The sequence below is a fragment of the Erythranthe guttata genome, chromosome 4 (genome assembly GCF_056151865.1).
Source record: "Erythranthe guttata isolate IM_541 chromosome 4, IM_541, whole genome shotgun sequence".
Classification (NCBI taxonomy): domain Eukaryota; kingdom Viridiplantae; phylum Streptophyta; class Magnoliopsida; order Lamiales; family Phrymaceae; genus Erythranthe; species Erythranthe guttata.
The window spans coordinates 3,669,231-3,690,712 of NC_142536.1; the positions used below are offsets into that span (position 1 = coordinate 3,669,231).

Sequence of the window (21,482 nt, forward strand, 5' to 3'; positions counted from 1 at the left end):
GTTTCGATTATTCGTCAAACAAAGTCTATTAATTATATGTAAATTGCACTTCACCCCCTTAATGTTCATATTTTCGTACTATTGCCCTAAACATTATTCAATAGCACTTCACCCCTTCAATTAGTTAATTATAGTGCTTTAGCCCCAAAGTTAATTATAACATATATCGGTGGGCACCAACACACAGTTAGAAAGGGTAGCAGAAAAAGTGAAAATGGTGGGAGATGAGAAAAGAGGAATACAAAATTGCCGCCCTTCGCTAAAATCCCTTGCTTCGCTCAATAATTATCCGAAATGGAAACACAAGGTACATACATACTCTAAATTTGATGATTAATTACAAAAAAATGTTATTGCGTTCGTTGTTTTTATGTGTTGAATTTTTGTCTGCTGTGAATGAATTGCAGCTCCGAGAAAATTGCCTCAAAAGAGTTCGCGAGGATCGAACGCGTTTGCTTTGGAAATTGAGATTACCCGAAGCTAAATTTTCCAATAACGAGGTCCAATTTCATGTTTCTCTTCTTTCTTTTTTTCATTGCAATTGGGTAATTGTCTGGGATTTTTTGGATAATTTATTAGAGAAATGAATAGTTTTCGTCTACTCTCATTTGAAAGGCTGAAGAAATACATAGTTGCTAATTAAATGATATTCATGTATGTATTACCCCCTTTCGAAGAGGAATCATTCAGAGGAATTTTGGAATTTAAGCTGTTGTAGTAATAGTGTTTTTGTTGTAGGGTTATTGATTATGTTACTTCTGTGTTCTGCGTTTCTTTTAACGAGAGTTAACGTTCTGGTTGCAGGAGTTCATCAAATCAACTCTCCAGGATATAGTTTCCGATGAACTGAGAAAAATCAAGGGTTCATCTCCGGTTGAAGGTTCGGCTCCAATCTTTGGCGCAGCGACTGATGACATGATATGGGAATATGACGGTCTACATACAGCTTATCAAGGCGACTGTGAAGATATGTTACTAGCAATGCAAAGAGTGTTTTATGAAGATCTTAGGACAGAGGAAACTAAAAAAGGTTAAATTAAATACATTGAATATTGATGAAGTTTGAAATTGTTTGCATTATTGTGATGATGAAGTCGAAATTTTTTTATTTTTTTATTTTTTGATGATGGAGTTGCATTAATTTTCCTTTGAATGTAAGATTTACTGTTAGCTCCTTGCAGGTGCAGATGATTTTATCAGAGCATGGGAGGATGAAGAAGACGAATACTTGGCTCGTGTAGTATTTGATCACATGCAGCTCAATAGTGATCAGGTCCGCCGCCACTGAAGTTTAAGTTTCCTTTTAGAATTTCTTACTTTGTTCAGTGTGAGGGTTATAGCTCTACTCATTTGATTTGTGTCTGACACACGAGTTTGTGTGGTGAAAATGTGAATTATGTCACTGTAGCATCTAACATAAAAATTAGAAACTCGTGCCTAGAGAATCGTATGTTAGGAAATGAGTTTTATACATGGATGTCCTTAAAATGAATGATTTGTGAGAAGGGAGCAAATTGTTTGGTCCTACAGTTGGTTAGATGCACGTCTCTTGAATGAAAAGGTGTTGTACTGTCCTTTTGCATGAGGGTTCATGACTCTTGTATGATGCGAGACTTGTGCTAGGCATTAAAAATCTTGTTCGTGGGGTTGAGTGGTAATAATATCGCCATATTTTTTTGTCTGTTTCTTGCCTTTTATAAGACTGCAGGTTGTTCGCTTGTTTTTAGTTTCGTTTAAATTAAGGAATGAGTCGTTCATGTCATGCTTTCTGTAATGGATTTAGGGGGCTAAGCTAGAACGATTTTATGGGGTCTAGTTTTGCTTGTTTTTTCCCCATCTATTTATCGTTAGTATGTAAAGTAAATATAGCATGTATTTGTTCAAATCTTCGATATTACCTACTCCAAAGGAAAAATAACTTCTTACTGATCTTCATTATGCTATATAGGTCGCGGAGGAGGTTTGGTGTCCCATCTGCAAACAAGGGAAGTTACAGGAAAATAGCCATCATATTTATTGCAGTCAGTGCAAAGTCAAGCTAAACAGAGACCACGAGGTCCCCCTCTCTCTCTCTCTCTCCTCGTTAGGTTTATCACAGATCAAATCAAGCATGTTTTTGTTTGTAGAGTTCATTAATCCATCAAATTTTGCAATTTCACTAGTATTATATTTAGACTTTTGTCCAATCTACGACATAATATATGCTTTAAATTGCTAGTATATTGAGCTTCATGTTTGTCGATAAAGAAATATTAGAACTAGTTTCATAAAACAAATTCAGACTTCTGTGAGAAAGCATCATCCTTACATTGCCATTGCACTAACTCTCGAGTATCTTTTTCCTGATCTCAGGTAGATTTGAACACTCTACGGGTGAGGCTGGGTGAAGCTCACACAGAGCATCTTGATAAGGGATGCAGGTTGAAACCCGATTTCTGCGTCGATTCTAAGTTTGATCTGACTGCACTATACATTAAGTGCCAAGGCTGCAATATGTTCGAGATAGTACTATAGCCTGTCACCTAGCAATTAGGTCCTGCATATGGGCTTCTCTCTATTTCAAGAGGATCGTGAAAAGAACCCGTCTTTGGTGCTCGGATTTTCAATTTTTGACCTAGTAAATTTTCTGTAATCATACTAGTTTCTTTAGGGACGTACAGTGCAGTGATACACACCTAAAATACCTGTACAAATATTAACTTGGTGACAAACTCCACGAATGCTTTGATAAACTGAAAGTCGAACCTTGAATAAAATTGGCAATTCTTTCGGCCTTAAGGTAGTTGGTAGTTACCTTTTCTGGTGTATGTAGTTGGTAGTTGATGTTTGCTTATTCGAGAAACCATCACTTACTAAGGCAGTTGTGTTTTTTATTTTCAAATGAACAAATGACCTTATAGCATGGTCTTACTACATAAAAAGGGATTTATATACACGAATACCGTGTTAAACTGCTATGCTCTATGTTTATCATATTAAAAGACAATTAACAATATACAAAGCTTTCCAATTCTAACTATCCAAACTAATTAAAGGTCCAACAGCACGAACAAGACGAGGGCAATCGCAACTCCCCAAATTAACCGAAGAAGCAAAATAATCGGGTATGAACCAGAATATCATATAATTGAACAAGCAATACACCTTATAAATCGCAACCATGATTAGCACATGGTGCAGTTGATATTTTCATGTTTTGAACAAAAACGTATTCACCTGAGATGAACGAATTGGGTGACTGGACAAACAAATAGTAACAAGTACAAGAAGGTGAATCTGACAAGGACAAGATAATCACCTCACGAGTGTACGGGTGATTAACCGTTATACAGCACCGCGAGATATCAAAACAACTTGTATTCTGTACTAGGAAATCGATTAAGTTTTGCATCACTTGTATCTCGAGCATGGACATCAAATATACAGTCGGGTGTAACATGTACAAACCGTTCAAACATTCAGCAGAGCAGAGGTTTCTTTACATTCCTCGCACTTTCAAACACCCAAAAAAATTGCACACACGCAGCATTGGTCCATCTTGCTCATATTTTCTTCTGGACCAAGCTATGTGTTACCCCGTCAAACGGTTCACTTTGAGGCAGCAGCTTAGATGACGAACTTCTGACAGCCTTTAGAACAGCTCCTCTGAGTTAAATTTATTCCAGGCTTCCTATTTGCATATAAAGTCCAAATTAACAGAGAACACCCTCGTCGGAAAAAAAAAAAGGAAAATAAAAAGAAATATACTGATCGCATGTTTTTTTGATAATAAATTATGTCCAAACTCGAGAAAATTTTGCACCGTTTTTCCTATTTCACCGGTTTTTTTCGCTGAACACTCGAGAAAATTTTGCATGTACAATTATAAAGCCAAAAAGATAATCCAATAAAAGCAGATGCTTGTACGATACCTTAAGCAGGTCAAAGACCTTTTCAGCAATGTACTTCTGCTGGAGGGTAGCACCCTTTTGTTGCACCTTGTCAGGGTGAATGCAAAGTGTAGCTTTTCTATAAGCTTTTTTGACAGAGGAACCAATAATTAAATCTGTCAATGAAACAGGCTGCCAGCCGCATTCAGGCCAAAGCACCTGTATCATACGGGGAACTCAAGTTAGCAATTTCACAAGAAACAGAATGACATGGAACATGATACACTTTCAATCACCAATTTACATGCTGGAACTGAAAGTTCCGAAAAAAAACAAACTCAGAAATCTGTCTAGCATAGTCAAATCTTGAAAAGTTTGCCACTAAAGCATGATACAGCTTATACTCGAGGCGGAAACTAATCAGGGCGTACATATTGCAAAGTTGACAGTAGAGCTCGCAGATTTCCTTCCTTTCCAGCGGCCCAACGTTTGATTTCAAAATCTAATGCGTCAGCAAACCTCTGCAACCAGAGAACAATAAGGTCAGACGGATGTAATGATGTTTTACAATGCAGTTAAATCTATGAAGGCTTATACCAGAACTAGTTATTCTCTAAAGTTCTTAGCAATTTCCAAGAACACTATTCCATGTAAAGAAGAATAAACCATAACTTCAACATTAAGATGAGAATTCTTAATTTCGTAGCACAATAAAACCCATTACTCTCTCTTCTTATAACTATCACTCTGAAGTTCAAAATCCCTGACATATGTATGCTAGCTAAGATGATATGCAATGGGAAAATATTGCCATTGGTAGACATAAGAAATCACAAGATTTGTGTACTTATGCAAAAACTTACATGTCTTTCTTCTTGCTCCCTCTGAACTTGAAGGTCCCGCTGATTCTTCTCAGCCACTGCTTTGGCCTGGGCACGTGGAACCAAACTTAGTAATAAAGAAGATGACCCACACAGATGGTGGAAATAAACAAAAAGGTAATAGATTCTAAATCACAGTTGAAAAAGAAATAAAAAAAAAAAATCAGAAACTGTTGTTTAAAAGAGAACACAAATACACACCGCACGCTCTTGAGTGCGTTGGTTGCGAACCATTCTGGCTTTTCTTCTTTCTTCATTTTCACCTTCAACCTCCTGGAAAGCTCCAGAAGATGGAGCAACTTTGGAAGCAAGATTGTTTCAAGAGCAGGACACAAGTCAGCAAGACGTAGATGCTAAAACATATGTACATGTATAAATGATATAAAACGATGATATACCATCAAAAATGGAAGATAGATCATCAACAATATTAGTAGTGGAAGAAGCCTTCTTCATGTTGGAAGCAGTTCCACTAGATGATGATGTCCTCTTTGCAGCTTCAGACCCTTCCTTGTTTGGGAATTGCTGATCGGAAAAGGGATTCTGCAATAAATCCAAGAAAATCATAGGAACAGTGAGCGACAAAATCTCATAAACTGAAACAAGGTTCATGAACCCATGTCTTTTTTCTAGCACTTACGGTTGTATTTGCCCGTCCCTTTGGTGCACTGCTTGCTCGTCCCATGTTGAAAAAGGATTCCAGATCATCATCATTCCTTTGTTGACTCGCCTTTGCAGCAGCTGCTGCTCTTTCTCGTGCTTCTGCACCAGCTCTCTGCCGAGCCTCTGCTGCAGCCCTTTCAAAAGCGGCTCTTTCAGCTTGACGCCTTGTTTCAGCTTCAGCCCTCGCCGTAGCAGCTTTATCCCTTGCTTCTGCAGCAGTAGCCCTTTCCCGAGCTTCTGTAGCAGCCTTTTCTGCTCTTTCTTTAGCTTCTGCAGCAGCTCTTTCACGTACCTCGGCTTGTGCCCTCTGCACTGCTACTCTTTCAGCACGTTCTCGAGCTTCAGCATTAGCCTTCCCAACAGCAGCCCTTTCAAATTTCATACGAGCTTCGCCTGCTGCTCTATCGCGTGCCTGAATTGATGCTCTTTCACGTGCCTCACGATTGGCCCTTTCCACAGCCTGTCTAGCCTTCTGCATTTCAATCTCCCTTGATCTTTGTCTCTCCATCTCCCTCTGAGTTCTGCTCTGCTCTCTCTCTTCCTCTTCCCTTTGATTCCTTTCACGCTCTAATCTCTCCTCACTTTCCCTAAATTCTCTGTCCTGCTCGTCTTGTTCATTCTTTTCCAGCTGCGCAGATTCCTTATTTCTAGCGGCCTTTGCATTTTCTCTTTCACGTACCTCCTTCGCATGTCTGAATTTAGCCTCAGCTTTCTCCATAGCCTCCTTCATTGCATCAGCAGATGCAGCAGCTGTAGAGAATGGATTGGTCTCTTCAGTAGAATGACGAACAGCACTTTCATCAACACTGTTTTGAGACCTATCCATGGCAACATCCTCAAGGTCATCAAACTGTGAAGCTGGAGGGCCCTTAGCTGCAGATCTTACCGGCTTAGGACTCTGAGAATGTTGACTATAATATGAAGGTGAAGAAAATTCATCACCTTTCTTTCTTGAACTTGGAAAACGGGAACCTGTTTCTGACCTTGAGGTTTTATGAGGTATTGGTGGAGGGGGTCGTGAGGGGGGTGGAGCAGCTGTAGGTTGTGTGAAAAGAGGTACCTCTGATATAGTTAACCATATTTGATCAAGTTGACCTCCCTGTCCTGATATCGTTGGGGACCCATCAACCTCTGAGCTTGTATCAACGTATTGAGAAGCAGCAGCAGTTTGACTAAAAGATCTCTGATAATCTGTAGAAAATTTTGGCATATCAAATAAGGGAGGTTCCTGAAAATTGTCTTCATGAGATTTCTTCACCATATTGATTTCGGAACGTCTAAAAGAAGAGTTCCTCTTCTGTTCTAATGAAGTAGCAGACTGGGGTGTTGCTAATCTTGAAGGACTCCCTTCATTCCCTCTTTGATCCTTCCCAAGGGAAAATGAATAGGGAGCTTTTACAAAGCTATTACGAGGTTCCAAGTCGTCAATTCCTCTACCACCACCCGATGAAGCTTCAGCCCTTGCACTCCGAGATTTACCAAGCTTACTGATCTTTTCCTCCACCGAATCTGTAAATACCCCGGACGACAAAGATCCATGGACCGAACTCGATTCTTTAACAACAAAAGGATTATCCAGAACAGTCCCATTCTTTACATCACGAACTGATGTTGAGCCCCGATTTGACTCTGGTAATGGACTGTTACAAAAAGAAGAAAGATTCTCAGCTTGTAGTTCATTCATGTTATATCAAAAAATATATATATATGAAAAACGAATGAAGTATTTGTTTTGTTATTGCAATGCCTATCGTCTACTGTATCCATAATAATAACGATATGATATAAATAATAATTATCATTCAAGGTTAAAACACCATTATTCCACCTCCAAGATTGTCATCTCGTGCAAATTACAACGGGAGAGCAAAGCATCAAAATAGAAGAAATCATCTATGCGCAATGCTGGTTCTTGGAGGATGGGGCCGGGCTAAAGTCCATTTGGTTTGAATTAAGGGACTGAATTACAGTATTTCTCAATCTGCACGCTTATCATCATGAACACGGTTCAAGTTAATTACATTCCAATTGAGCACGAACTTCTGATTTCAGAAGTACTCTTACATAAAAGCCATGACATGGATTAGCAGTTAATTCAGCTGTAAGTTACAATTAAACAAGAACTTCATCAATAAAGCAAGAAATTACCTGTCTCTAGAAGCAACACCATTCTCAAACCCACCTAACAAATCATCAAACACCTTCGAACTCGAGCTGCTCTTAGCACTGCTAGTTCTTACGTTCTCCCCCGATTTTTCATTCTTCCCCATATTCCCTAACAAATCATCAAAATTACCCTTCGGGTTTCTACTCTTACTTGAGGGTGGAGAGGAAGTCGACGAAAAAACCTCATCATCAAACCTCACTTTCGACGAAGCCGGTTTGCTCTTCAACCCCGGCAACCCATCAAATATATCCTCATCATATAAAGGCTTATCGTAAACAGGACCGGTCGATATTTTACTACTAGTATCTTTCTTAGGCTGAACAGCTGCCCCCGAAGAATTGAAAATAGAATCATAATCGAAATCGCTCATTGACGAGTGATTGTCATAATCATTCGAATTCGAGCTCGGCGTGAACTTGGCGGGCTCACCAAATACGTCCCTGAACGAGGGCTCTTCAACGGGCCCACGATCCATGGATCTCATCGGGTTGGATTTCCCTCTGGCTCCAAAACCAAAGTCCCGCGCCAGTATATCCAAATCATCCATTGAAATTATCAATCAATGAATCGATTTGCTGCAGCACGCGATCCCAAATAAAGGGAAACAATTTTTATTTAAAAAAAAAAAATAGGAGCAAAAAACTGCCCTAGCTAGTAGAGCAGCTGGCCGGATCCCAAAAATTCAACGGAATGGAAGGGGAAGAAATATTCCGACCAGATCAAACCGGGTATTATTAATGGTGTTCGATCATAGATATGGCGAGAAATTGTAATATGGATAAAGGGGTTTTGCTATAGTAAGGGAAATTCCGCAGGTATACATACAGATTCCGTTGCAGAATATAGGAATTGTGCAAAAAAATGATACTGAAATTACACGTAAATTGGAAATAGGCCAGGCAATCTTTAATTAGGGTTCCTAAATTCTCTCTCTCTCTCTCTCTTCTCTCTCTCTCTCTCTCTAGTTTCTTTGTTCTTCGAAGTTACTAAATCTTCTATCAGAGATTGATTCTCTAATTCAAATGCGATAACAGTCAAATTTGGTTTTGTTTCATAACATACCAAAAAAGCCCTCTTTTTTCTTTATATTTATTATCATGTCCTCGAAGTTCTATCATATCGCATTCTGGGCTGTACTAATTATTATTTTGAAAAATACTAATAATTAGTACAGATTAAAGCTTTGATTTATTCAAAATATTAATCATAAAAAAATTCTACATCTTCTAAAGTATTTTAGAAATTTATATAATGTTAAATCATATTACGAAATGAAACTGTTGTAACATTTTGGATTATTTAAACTTTCAAGATGTTGATAATAATAATAAAAAAAAAAACAATAGTAATAATAATAATAATTTGTCATATACTGTGATAATTATTAAAAGAATGTATTCTACACACAGATATGCCTGTAGTACATTATAATGGCAGCATCCACAGCAATAAGGCTTTTTAACTACACTTTCCCCCCTACATTTATTTACACAGCAAGAAAAAATACTCACTACAGCAACTCCTACATCCTAGGACAAATCACGAAAATGAAACAGAACCGGAAAACAAATGAAACCACAAAAAACGGGACATTTGAACTGTGAAAGCGACCATCTTTAAACAATGAAAACTTGAACCCCCATTTAGAGTCGAGTTGACTAACCCAATTTTATTTTTTTCGCTATAAATATACTAACTTGAGACTTGGGAGCAAGAATCGTTAACACTAAGGAAAAGAAAAAAGGGATCTCAAGATTTATTTGGCAGGGAAGGTCGAGCAAGAACGGTGCTTGCAAGTTCTTCATTCAGCTTGACAGGAAGTGGTGGCATCTGCTTCATTAGCTCTGGCAAGTCATTGAAGCTGCAATGCATAATTCGAATCAGGATCTCTAAATTGTTTCAAATATCCAATATATGTAAGGCACTGGGATAAATATCTAACCATGCACGTGCATATATTTAGTATTATGTATTTCACACATCCACATTTATATGTGTTAATGTGTGATAATGTGCGTGTAGCGCTCGTGACACGTGAAAAAGTGTGGGAGTGTGACCTAGTTCATGTGTCTGTAACTCACAGTAGGATCATAAACGGAAACACACACACACACACACACACACACAGGGAGGGAGGGAGGGCTTAACGACTTGAGAATAATGCTAAAAGTAGAGAGATTAGGACATACTCATTTAAAATCGTAAGGATATTGGTTCGAGCTTGATAGAAGAGATCAATGTTCTCATGGATCTGCACGCAAATAAAAAGGCAAAATATTTAGAGATAACTCGTTAAACATGCTTACATTTTAGAAGTTATAATCTTAAAAAAAAATATATCGGTTGTACAATTAATAAAATGACAAATCGGATTAAAATCGATCCGCATTAGTTAAAAATTTGAGATTAAGAAAGTAACTATAGAAAAAAATGGAAATAACATGAAAAAGTTGAGAGTAATAGAACAGTGATTTGATTTACAAAAGCAGGTGGAGAGAGAGAGGACAAAACATGAAGGAAAAAATAAAAATTGGGATGAGAAGTTACACAGCCTAACACATTTCTTCATATAATAGTGTGCCAAATGACATATCAAAGACATCAATTAGATGAACTTCATTTACATATTAGTACAGGTGTAATGTAGTGTAAACAATATTAATCATATCTACTATAGCTTATAACATATTTCTTACTTTAGTCTGAACTTTCAAAATATACTACTAATATTTACTGGATCCTGATCTGAAAAAACTAACACATAGAAGGAAAAAAAATCCAATGCCATGGTTCGATATCAACCAAATCATGAAACTTGTACTGTTTGCGGAAATCAAAACAACCGTGAGTTTTTTTTGGGTCCCATCTTGTGATGGTAAACCGTTACCCTTAATATAAAAGTCAACATTGTCGAGGACATCTAATGCATCTACATATCCAGGATTAACACATCTCACCACAAAATCATATTCATCCAGGTAAATTTTTGCTTTGAAGTGTTTAGCCTCGCATAAGGTATATATTACAGTCAAATAACAGCTTAAACGTCCATCAATAACTCATGAAAGAAAAAGGAAGTGGTGCATACAGTTATTAAACAGTTAGTATCCACAACAATTCTTTTTGGAAGATGGGAAGACCTGATATTGTAATTCCGAAGTACCTTGAAAGCTGAAAAATTGGCAGAAATTTTATCCAAGGCATGCGCATTTTGCTCAAGAAGCTGTCCAGTTGCCCCACCAATAGCTGAAATTCACAATTTTAGAAGTATTCACATAATATAAGTTAGGAAGCATCGAGTCAACAATCAAAAGGATAAGAATGATCACATATAAACCAATGTACGGAAGGGATAGTAAAATCATAGATTGAAATTTCAAGCAATATGTATCTTTCGCACCACACTCTATTTTGATATACAGCATGTTAAGGGATGCGAAAATTGTCTAAAGAATATATAATATCCTGATCCCTTGGGTCAAAAACAGATGCATTAGGTAGGAGACACAATTCAATGGATTGTCGAAGGTTGTTAGCAAGTGACTCCCTAGATTTCTATTCTTCATGAATGAGAAAGTACGACTATGGACAAACCTTTGTATGAGATTCCATCATCACTATCCAACATAACTGACTGCGCGTAAGAAGGCGCATTGGAGCGATTTGCAACTTGAGAAGATTTTGGCAATGAATCTATAACCTTTTCCTGAGAATCCAAGTGAAAACAAAAAGTAGTTGGATAAAAAATTTATCTTAGACGTGTTTGAAAAAATACAAAAAGAACAAAGCAGTTAAAATTTCCTTTTCCAATCATCCATCAAATTAAAGATAGACTAACAAAATCATATTAGAAAATAATGCCGGGATTGTTCAGCACACTTGTTATCTCTGGCATAGCGCTTCTATTCACTTTATCCAAAGCATTTTCAGTTAATAAGAAGGGTGACCTCTCCACTTCTAGATGAAGTGGTCATTCAACATGGTATCAGAGCCATAACAAATAAAATGTCCTGAATTTGAAAATTGCATACGCCATACAGAGTGTGGTTAGAAGATAAAGACAGAGCAGCACTAATGCTTGGGGGCATGATAACATGAAATACTGGAACTACCTTTTTGTCTTTATTTTTCCTTGAGCTGTGGTCATCTTTCCTTCTCTTGCCAATTTCCTTTTTCTGCAAAACAGTGGGATTGCCAGAATTAGTTGAATACACGAATCAGATTCGTTGTGACTATTCCATGTTAATTCCAGCCTGGTTCTTATAGTTCAACAATCCCAAATAGTTCAACCGTTGAATACATCCCACTAAGGCAGCCTATAGTGGAAGTGTTAAACACATTTTTATGAGTGAAGAATCAATCATTGCTTTTTAGTTTTCATCACCATCCTCAAAGTTCAAGGGAAGCCAAATATTTTCTCCACTCTCAGAACTCTGTACACCAACAATTCCTTTTACGTTCAGGAAATTCAGTTAAATGATTCTTTTGACCACATGTATGGTCACACATGTTACTTCTTACTCTATATCCATGTTCACGCACATATGGAACTAAACTATTTTACAAGTATCCCTTTGTGGGCATCACCAGTCCCCTTGAAAGCATCCACTAATTTGGAAGTGATTTTGAAATCCATACGTTTTCAGGATGTTGGTAATAACCAACAACTGCAATGATTTTCCTATTGAACAAATCCTGAAATTTTGCATTATGAGAGATGTTCTAATTAAGAAATAAGATGACATTTGAATATAGTCCCAGGATTCAAGTTCATACCACGTTAATGATTATGAACACTTGGAACTAAAAAAACAATCCGAGCAAGGAATGAATAAAGAGCATGTTTCTAATTTTTGAATATATATTAACATCTTATCACTTAAAAATACTACATCTTCCATTAGAGTCAAACTTTCTCTGTTACCTATAAGTTCCTATCATTTTTATATAGCACCCACATTCTAAAATTCTTCTGGGCATAGGGACATCCAACATGGTCTTCCTTATTCTTCTACTTGGTTACTTCCCTAAAACCTAGCATGAACTAACAAGTATAAAGTTTAACTTGCAGAGGAAATTAGCCGTCAGGGACGGAATATCGATCATCGTGCCTTGAGCCTAATCACAAATATCTGTTCAATTTTGATATCGAAATGTATTTAGAAACCCAGTACCCTTCTAAACTCAAACTCTAGAGGCACTATTTTAAATATGAAATTCTGAAAGTGGAATGCTCCAACAACAAAAACGTCAAAAAGAAATGGCAAAAGAATAGCTCACATTCATCCATCTGCAACGTAATGCAACATCACGAACCGTCTTGTCGTTTAAAGCCTGAGCAATTTGTGAGTACCTATAAATCTGGTCTTCAGAGGAATATCTGCAAAATTTCGAACCATTATCTACAAGATGCAACATAGAACTAGTTCATGCTAACACAGCGGCAAATCAACATAACGTGTAAAAAGAATATCAATTAGCATACAGCCCTAGTGTGATGAGAAATTATGCTTTTCAAAACCGAACAAAATCACAATGCAGCAAATATGAAGATCCAAAAAAATGGACAATTAAGTCGGTATATTCCCACCCAAACCCCTCAAAAACCAAAATGATCAGGGCAAATTTGAATATTACACATGCTCCATATTGACGATGACGCGATAAAAGTAAAATGACGCATGTAACCCTGAAACCCCAGTCTTGCTACTACAGACGTGCAGGCACACACATCCCCTCAAAAACCAAACTTATCCAAAAATGGACAATTATATCGAATTAGTAACAATCATTACAAATCTGTCTATAGTATCATCACAAACGTATCCAACTGAAGTGGTGTAAAGTAATATTTTTTTCACTCAGACCATTTTAGCTGAAACCCGCAGATTTCTCTACATTGGAAAATTAAAAAAAAAAATTATCAATACACTTTACCTAACCTGTTCAGCTAATCCAATTTTAGCTTACTAATAGCCCCAAAGAATAATTTTCCAATAGCCCATACTCCATTTCATTCAGTGGCAAACCAATCAAACAAACACACCCAGGCCCAACATAATCTCAATGATTAAATCAAAACAAGCAACCAAACACATAACACACACTCATCATCTAAACGGAAAACAATTACGATTAGTTATAAACCCACAAAAACGTAATCAACAAGGATAATCACAAGAGATGAAGACTAACTTCGTGAGCAAATCTTCGAGCGTGGATTGTTCCTCAGGGGTCCAATCAAGCGAGAGACCCGGGTTGTGGCGGAGGGCAGTCTGGGCGGATCCTGCCACAGAATTCTCCGCTCCGGAAACGCCGCCGCCGTTCGAATTTTCTAGAACGCCGCCGTTACTGCTGCCGTTATGATTGTTGCCATTGCTGTGAGCTCCTGAAGGAGTAGCACTCGCTGCCATTAATAATTTAAAAAGAAATCTATGGTATAAAAAGTGAAATTCGGTCCGATTACAGACGTAATTGGGGGAAAATTAGATGAAAAAAATGAGTTCAGTGTTTCGGAATTCGAGAATAAAATGCTGATTGTAATCAGAAAGCCATTGGAGGGAGGAAGAGAAAATCTGTACGGAACTGGGTTTAAGGATTCGGTTGGGCGTTTGCCCCATTTTTAAGCGGTTAAATAGTTAATTAATAATTAATTAATTAACAATTAATTTATTTCAGTCTTGGGATTGGTCCAATATTTCAAACATTGCTTACTGGATTTATTGCATTTTCCTTTTTTTTAAAGCTCTGAAAAAACTTAACATATAAAAAATTAGGCAATGTTCGGAAACGTTTTGGATCTTATTTTGATTTCATTTTGAGGAAATATGTTTTGGGGGAATAATTTGAGAATAAAAGTAATGTTTGTTTGTATTTTGGAAGGAGACAAAATACACTGTAGCAGTCAAATCATGTTTAAAGGTGTTAGAAAAAAAGTATTTTTGAAGAAAAAAATTGAAAGATAAAGTGATGTTTATTTGTTTTTTAGTGAAGACATTTTTTTACTGTAGCAGTCAAATCATTTTACTGTAGCAGTCACATCATGTCTGAATGAGAGATAAACTTTTAAAATTGTTTTGAGAAAATAATTTGAAAAGTGTAATAAATCCCATTTTGTTTTTGAGAAACAACGAAAACAAAACAAAAATGCATCCAAACATAGCCTTAAATTTCTAAAATTATTAATTTTAATTTTAAATTTTATATTCAATCGTAAAATGACTCGAAAAATAAAATAAAAATGATTTATTTTTTTGTTAAAAATTAATATACTTTAATTTTAATGTGACGTAATTTAATAAAATCAAACACTTAAATTTATATTTAAACACTTGACACATTTTGTTTATAATATTCCGAACAATTATTTTTATTTTTATTGTCCACCTATTGTTTTATTGGCCAAAGGTTTATTAATTAATTAAAAATTACAGCGTCCTGCATTTAGCATTTTAAATTCAACAAATAACAAAATATTTCAATTAGAGGCCCTTTGCTTAAATACAATATATAAATAAAATCAACCAGCCCAGCCCAAAACCTCTGATGAAGCCCTCATTACACAATTCAATCACAGCCGTCAATTTGTAGAGCCCATCTTCCCGCTAGGGTTTTAGTTTTACCAATACTTCAGTTCACTCACTCCCGGTGCATTTTCTTAATTCTTTCCCTGAAGCCACCGTCGAAGTTCTTCTCGGAGCTGAACCATGGTAATATTTCCGATCCCGACGTAAATTTTTTTTGTGCGATTATTTAACTGGTCGTTAATAGTTATCCACTGTATCGTGATTTCTTCCCCTTTGCTTTTTCGTGTTTGTAAAGCATGATCGAGGATAACATTTTATCGTTTTTGTGTGTGTGTGTTTTAATCAGAAGCTTTAATTGGTTTTACAGAGATGTGACACGATTGAATTTTTAAGGATATAAAAAAAATGTTTTTTTTTTTTTAACGTATGAAGAATTGATCTCTATTTACCAATGGAATGTGAATTAATAGTTGTTCTCAATTAATTTACAGTTTGGATATTTGCATTTGATTGTCTTGAGGCTTACACATTACAAATTTCTGGTGTCACAAAGTTGGTAGGCTTTATTGCTTCACAATTCCATCGTTTCATTCGTTTGGGATGAAATAGTGGATGCCCTTGTTTAACGATCATAACTGGTTGACTGTCAAATAGGCGTGGCGTAAACTTTAAAGCTCATCATTACAGATTTTACGAGCACTTAGGTTGTTGTTCGAATTTTATTGTGTTTGTCTGATCTCATGTTATATATATGCTGATAGTCTATCATATGGAATTTACAGTGGTTAGCTACTCTTGGAGGGTGACCAATATACTATCTGTTAATATTTAATCGATTTGTATTTGCTAATACTGTATTTGTTATTCTCAGGTGTTTGTCAAAGCCCAAAAATCGAGAGCTTACTTCAAGCGTTTCCAAGTTAAATTCAAGAGAAGGAGAGGTAAGCAAGCAATCTATGATTTTTTCAGCTATCTTCTCTTTTTTTTTTTAAATGAATTTGTTTGTGACCTTGATATTATCAATGCAGAGGGAAAGACCGACTATCGGGCAAGGATTCGCATGATCAATCAGGACAAGAATAAATACAACACCCCGAAGTATCGTTTTGTTGTGCGATTCGTATCCTTTCGTGCCCATCTCTGTTCTAAATTTTGAAATGCTTTATGCCTGTTATTGCTGCAGCTGTTAATGTTGCGCTGTTCCTGACTTCCGTCTCTATCATCTTGATTCATCTTGGATGCATAAAAGATTATTTCAGAAATCAGGATTCATGATTTTATTACTATTAATAATTCACTGTTTGAAACAGAGTGGTTTTATGTTTTAACTATAATGATATTCTTGTATGATAATACTGGCCCAATACAATATTTTAAAGTATGGTCCTTAACCAGATTTTCAGACCAATAAGGATATAATTTGCCAGATCGTATCTGCTACTATCACTGGTGACCATGTCCTTGCTGCTGCTTATGCACACGAGCTGCCTCATTTTGGCCTCGATGTTGGCCTTAGCAACTATGCTGCTGGTATTCTTAACAGTATATATATTTGTTCTAATTTTTATTTTCTTTCTGAATGGTGAATTTTTAACACACTTCGTGGAAAAATCAGCTTACTGCACTGGACTTTTATTGAGTCGCCGTGTTCTGAAAAAGCTTGAAATGGATGAGGAGTATGAAGGAAATGTTGAGGTAACTTGTTTAGTTTTCATGCCCGTCTGTTTATATGTACGAGTATGTTTGTGCTTGCATGAAAGCAAGTAGTTTTATAGTTCAATTTTGTTTTTATTAATATTGAATTCATTGTGATCTTGTGAATTGAATCCTTTCAGGCCACTGGAGAGGACTACTCTGTCGAACCAGCTGAAACCAGAAGGCCATTCCGTGCACTCCTTGATGTTGGCCTAATAAAAACTACAACTGGGAACCGTGTGTTTGGTGCTCTGAAGGTATTGTTTTGTGCTCTACTATAACCACTTAGGTCGCACTTGTGCAAGAGATCGCAATCTTCTTGACCTTATTAAAGATGATGCATGACTTGTTGGTTTTTTCTTCTGGGCCAGTGGAGATGCTTTCTGATGCATGACCTTATTAACTGTATTACCTACCGTGTTTTCCGAAACAATGTCATGTCAGAAGTAGGGTGTGTTTGATGTGGACTTTTTGTGTTCAGAGCATCACACATTTATTTCTTTCATTGTGTTTTAGGGAGCTTTGGATGGTGGGCTTGATATCCCCCATAGCGATAAAAGATTTGCTGGATATAACAAGGACAACAAGCAGCTTGACCCTGAAGTGCATAGAAAGTACATCTACGGAGGCCACGTGGCTTCGTACATGAACGTATGTTCTTATTGCCACACAGCGTAATTTTGTTATTGTTAATATTGTTGATTCTTGTCTGATACATTTGTTTGTTTGAGAAGCAGCAAAAAATAGGTTTCTGTTTCTCGAAATAAATACATATATTGAATGTCTGTGCAGGCTTTGATGGAAGACGAGCCTGAGAAATATCAGTCTCACTTTAAGGAGTACATTAAGAGGGGTGTTGAGGCAGATAACATTGAGGAGATGTACAAGAAGGTTCATGCAGCCATTCGTGCTGATCCTACTCCGAAGAAATCCGATAAACAGCAGCCAAAGGAGCACAAGAGGTAAAATATATTTCTTTTAAATACAAACTTTTAGCTGATGCGAAGTATTCTCCGACAAAATGCTTTTTACTGAGCCGATTTCTCTATTGACCTAATTAAGCTAATTATAATTAAGAATTGTGTCATAAAAATATATAATTTGGTTATAATTTGTTTTGTGGCTTGCTTTTGGCAGATACAATCTTAAGAAGCTAACTTACGAAGAGAGAAAGGCCAAGTTGATAGAGAGATTAAACGCTCTGAATGCTGCTGCTGGTAATGCCGATGATGATGATGACGAGGATGATGATGAGTAAACCGTTGGGAGTTCGAAATGTGTGTCCGATTTTTTTTGGTGTTCTATTTAATACCTCCAATTTTTTTTCTACTCTTGTTTATTTCCCAATGAATGATAGTAAAACACCTTTTCTTACAACTCTGAACTAATGAAGATAGTGTTAAAGGGTTAATACTTTTTTTTTTCCATTGTCGTTATTGAATCCTTTATCTGGCCAGCCATGTCGAGCTATTGATAAGTTTCGAACAAGTCGATTTCTCGCGTGTGAACATTGTAAGCAATGCAAGCCAGAGTTGGATGATTAAAACGCAAGACCAAAAACCTCTCGGTATTTTAATCGATAAAACGGATTCACTTCTGTTGGGATCGAATCAACTCCAACAATCCCCATCGGTATTAACAAACTGTTTTTTTTACTGATCAAATTACATTAAAAATGGGGATATAGTGATTAGCGAATATTTAATAATTCGTTAAATTAAGAGAATTTTCCTAGTGTGACTGTATTAATTTATATAGGTTTAAGGTTTAACTGTAATATGAAATGTGTTCGAATCGGGCCGAACACACGTACGAAGACGATGGGCCCGGCCCATACCAGCCCAAGAAACAAGCGGGCTCCGATGAAGCCTTCATTACTCAACTCAATCACTGCCGTCAATTCGTAGAGCCCATCTTCCCGTTAGGGTTTTTCATTTTTGCCAATATTTCAGCTTCTCCCGCTGCATTTCTCTTAAATAATATTTTTTTCTTCCTCAATCCACCGTCGAATTACGTCGTCGGAGCTGAACCATGGTAAGATTTCTGATCCGATGCAAAAAAAAAAAAAATCATTTTTTTTTTCATTTTTGTAAACAGAAGCTATGATCATGCAAATTTTAATCGGTACATTTGAATTTTCCTTCGTTCCCGATACGTCCATCTCTTTTCGATTGATTTCTTCGATACTTCACGACAATGTGTGTTCTTCATGTACTAGGATTATATATTTATTGTTTCTCAATTAATTTACATCGTTGGGTTGATTGTAATTTTTTTGCTGTAATATTTCGAGAACTTGCCAATGACAGAATATTCTCTGTTAATATTTACTTTATTTTTTAATTTGCTAAAACTGCAATTGCTATTCTCAGGTGTTCGTCAAAGCCCAAAAATCGAGAGCTTACTTCAAGCGTTTCCAAGTTAAATTCAAGAGAAGGAGGGGTCAGTAAATCCATGATTGTTTCTGCTTCTGCTTTTTTTTTTTTTTTTTTTTTTTTTAATGATGTAATTAATTTTTTTGTGACCTTGTTATTTTTGATTCAGAGGGGAAGACTGACTATCGGGCAAGGATTCGCATGATCAATCAGGATAAGAATAAATACAACACCCCGAAGTATCGATTTGTTGTGCGATTTGTATCCTTTTGTGCTCCTCTCTGTTCTAATTTTTTAAATGCTTAAAAAATGGAGTGGTTTCATGTTTTAATTATGATGATATTGTTGAATTATCGTACTGGTCGAACTCATTTTCTCAAATTATGGTCCTTAACCAGATTTTTAGACCAATAAGGATATAATTTGCCAGATTGTATCTGCTACTATCACCGGTGACCATGTCCTTGCTGCTGCTTATGCACACGAGCTGCCACATTTTGGCCTTGAAGTTGGCCTTAGCAACTACGCTGCTGGTATTGTTAACACTATAATATTTTTTCGAAAAAAAATTCCCCTCTAAATGGTGAAATTCTCTAACGTTTGGTGGGTGGATCAGCTTACTGCACTGGACTTCTATTGAGTCGTCGAGTTCTGAAAACGCTTGAAATGGACGAGGAGTACGAAGGAAATGTTGAGGTAACTCATTTATTCTTCTTGCCCGTCTGTTTATATGTATGATTATGTGTGTACCGAAGGAAAGTGGGTTTGTTTTTAAAAGTTGTATGCATTTCAATTCTGTGCAATTAAAACCGTTTCAGGCCACTGGAGAGGATTATTCTGTTGAACCAGCTGAAACCAGAAGGCCGTTCCGTGCACTCCTTGATGTTGGCCTCATAAAAACTACTACTGGGAACCGTGTGTTTGGTGCTCTGAAGGTATTGTTGTTATTTCTTGATATGACTTCGTTAACCTTTGTGCTTTATTCAATTACTCGAGTGGCACTTGTGCAAATAATTGCAATGTTTCCTTCTAACATTCCCGTTTGTGTGTTTATTTCTTTTCATTGTGTTTTAGGGAGCTTTGGATGGTGGACTTGACATCCCGCATAGTGATAAAAGATTTGCTGGATATAACAAGGACAACAAACAGCTTGACCCTGAAGTTCATCGAAAATACATCTATGGAGGCCATGTGGCTTCCTACATGAACGTAGGTTCTTATTACCAGCATAACTTTGTTATTATTCGTTTTGTTCATCCTTGTCTGAAATTAATATTTATACAATGAATGTCTGTGCAGACTTTGATGGAAGACGAGCCTGATAAGTACCAGTCTCACTTTAGTAAGTACGTTAAAAAGGGTGTTGAGGCGGATAACATCGAGGAAATGTACAAGAAGGTGCATGCAGCTATTCGTGCTGATCCTACTCCAAAGAAATCTGATAAACAACAGCCAAAACAACACAAGAGGTAAATGACATTTTGTTCAAATACGAGCTTTTGGCTAATATGAATTATTCTTCAACATATTGCTTTATGGAACCAATTTCTCTATTGAGATAATTAAGCTAATTAAAATTACGAGTTGTGTCTTATTACTCGCTGCTGCATTCAAATTCGTGTAACATGTGTTGTATATATTTGCAAAGTTTGTGGAGTGTGATATTAAATATTCAGAGAGTATTTTCTCTTAACTTTATTATGTTTGTTCCGATTATATTTTATTTTCTGGCTTGCCTTTGCAGATACAATCTTAAGAAGCTAACTTACGAGGAGAGAAAGGCAAAGTTGATAGAGAGATTAAATGCTCTGAATGCTGCTGCTGGTAATGACGATGAGGATGACGACGAGGATGATGATGAGTAAACCACTAGTAGTACAAAATGTCTGTCCAATTTTTGTCGGTGTTCTGTTGAGTACCTCTATTTTTTTTTCTTGTTTATTTCTCAATGCATGATAGTAAAACAACTTTTTCTTACAACTCTGAACTAATGAAGATAGTGTCGAAGAGTTGATACTTTTTTTGCCAGTGTAAACTTTCGGTCGAGTGAGTATTGTTATCTATTTGGTCGCATTATTCTTATACATGTCTGAAATTATGTGTTAAGATAAATCTCTACAAATGAACTACTACTATATATTTTTGTTTGGTAATTTAGTTACTAATTTAAACTCGATGTACGCCTTTCTTCTGATTTTTCTTTTCCTTTTGAGTGTTGGAATGTAAAGTCCACTACTTTGTATGAAGTTTATGATATTTGGCCAAAGTTTTACAATATTTTGCCGGTTCTCATTGATATGTACACC

General features: G+C 36.5%; 5 protein-coding genes across 7 annotated transcripts; 3 read left to right on the forward strand and 2 right to left on the reverse strand.

Moving 5' to 3' along the window:
- The first annotated feature begins 32 nt into the window (after positions 1–32).
- LOC105967604 (RPA-interacting protein A) lies at positions 33–2,778 on the forward strand. 2 transcript variants are annotated; one of them, XM_012992247.2, is made up of 6 exons: positions 33–307; positions 408–500; positions 805–1,030; positions 1,182–1,273; positions 1,949–2,056; positions 2,353–2,778. In XM_012992247.2, exons 1-6 carry the CDS (start codon positions 215–217, stop codon positions 2,512–2,514), a joined length of 774 nt encoding a protein of 257 aa, XP_012847701.1. In that variant the 5' UTR covers positions 33–214; the 3' UTR covers positions 2,515–2,778. The 2 variants fall into 2 exon arrangements, with proteins under 2 accessions (XP_012847701.1, XP_088672624.1); XM_088816498.1 differs by having other exon boundaries at positions 151–307; positions 1,188–1,273.
- Positions 2,779–3,097: 319 nt separating this feature from the next.
- On the reverse strand, positions 3,098–8,645 carry LOC105967502 (auxilin-related protein 2). The gene is made up of 8 exons (XM_012992135.2): positions 7,562–8,645; positions 5,391–7,053; positions 5,149–5,293; positions 4,952–5,049; positions 4,733–4,798; positions 4,301–4,390; positions 3,912–4,088; positions 3,098–3,670 (listed from the first exon to the last, which is right to left on the reverse strand). The coding sequence occupies exons 1-8, from the start codon at positions 8,125–8,127 to the stop codon at positions 3,632–3,634; spliced, it is 2,844 nt and encodes a 947-aa protein (XP_012847589.2). The 5' UTR covers positions 8,128–8,645; the 3' UTR covers positions 3,098–3,631.
- Positions 8,646–8,926: 281 nt separating this feature from the next.
- Positions 8,927–14,198, reverse strand: LOC105967398 (uncharacterized). The gene is made up of 7 exons (XM_012992028.2): positions 13,776–14,198; positions 12,861–12,960; positions 11,693–11,755; positions 11,175–11,286; positions 10,744–10,826; positions 9,770–9,831; positions 8,927–9,441 (listed from the first exon to the last, which is right to left on the reverse strand). Exons 1-7 carry the CDS (start codon positions 13,991–13,993, stop codon positions 9,330–9,332), a joined length of 750 nt encoding a protein of 249 aa, XP_012847482.2. The 5' UTR covers positions 13,994–14,198; the 3' UTR covers positions 8,927–9,329.
- Positions 14,199–15,087: 889 nt separating this feature from the next.
- LOC105966935 (large ribosomal subunit protein uL18) lies at positions 15,088–21,258 on the forward strand. 2 transcript variants are annotated; one of them, XR_016030733.1, is made up of 10 exons: positions 15,149–15,289; positions 15,978–16,047; positions 16,135–16,226; positions 16,510–16,636; positions 16,722–16,801; positions 16,942–17,058; positions 17,318–17,452; positions 17,594–17,763; positions 17,939–18,151; positions 21,129–21,258. XR_016030733.1 is itself a non-coding variant. In XM_012991533.2 (9 exons), exons 1-9 carry the CDS (start codon positions 15,287–15,289, stop codon positions 18,057–18,059), a joined length of 915 nt encoding a protein of 304 aa, XP_012846987.1. In that variant the 5' UTR covers positions 15,088–15,286; the 3' UTR covers positions 18,060–18,212. The 2 variants fall into 2 exon arrangements, 1 of the variants encoding a protein (XP_012846987.1); XM_012991533.2 differs by lacking the exon at positions 21,129–21,258 and having other exon boundaries at positions 15,088–15,289; positions 17,939–18,212.
- LOC105967027 (large ribosomal subunit protein uL18) lies at positions 18,582–21,258 on the forward strand. The gene is made up of 9 exons (XM_012991623.2): positions 18,582–18,835; positions 19,174–19,243; positions 19,346–19,437; positions 19,583–19,709; positions 19,793–19,872; positions 19,995–20,111; positions 20,251–20,385; positions 20,476–20,645; positions 20,921–21,258. Exons 1-9 carry the CDS (start codon positions 18,833–18,835, stop codon positions 21,039–21,041), a joined length of 915 nt encoding a protein of 304 aa, XP_012847077.1. The 5' UTR covers positions 18,582–18,832; the 3' UTR covers positions 21,042–21,258.
- Positions 21,259–21,482: the final 224 nt, after the last annotated feature.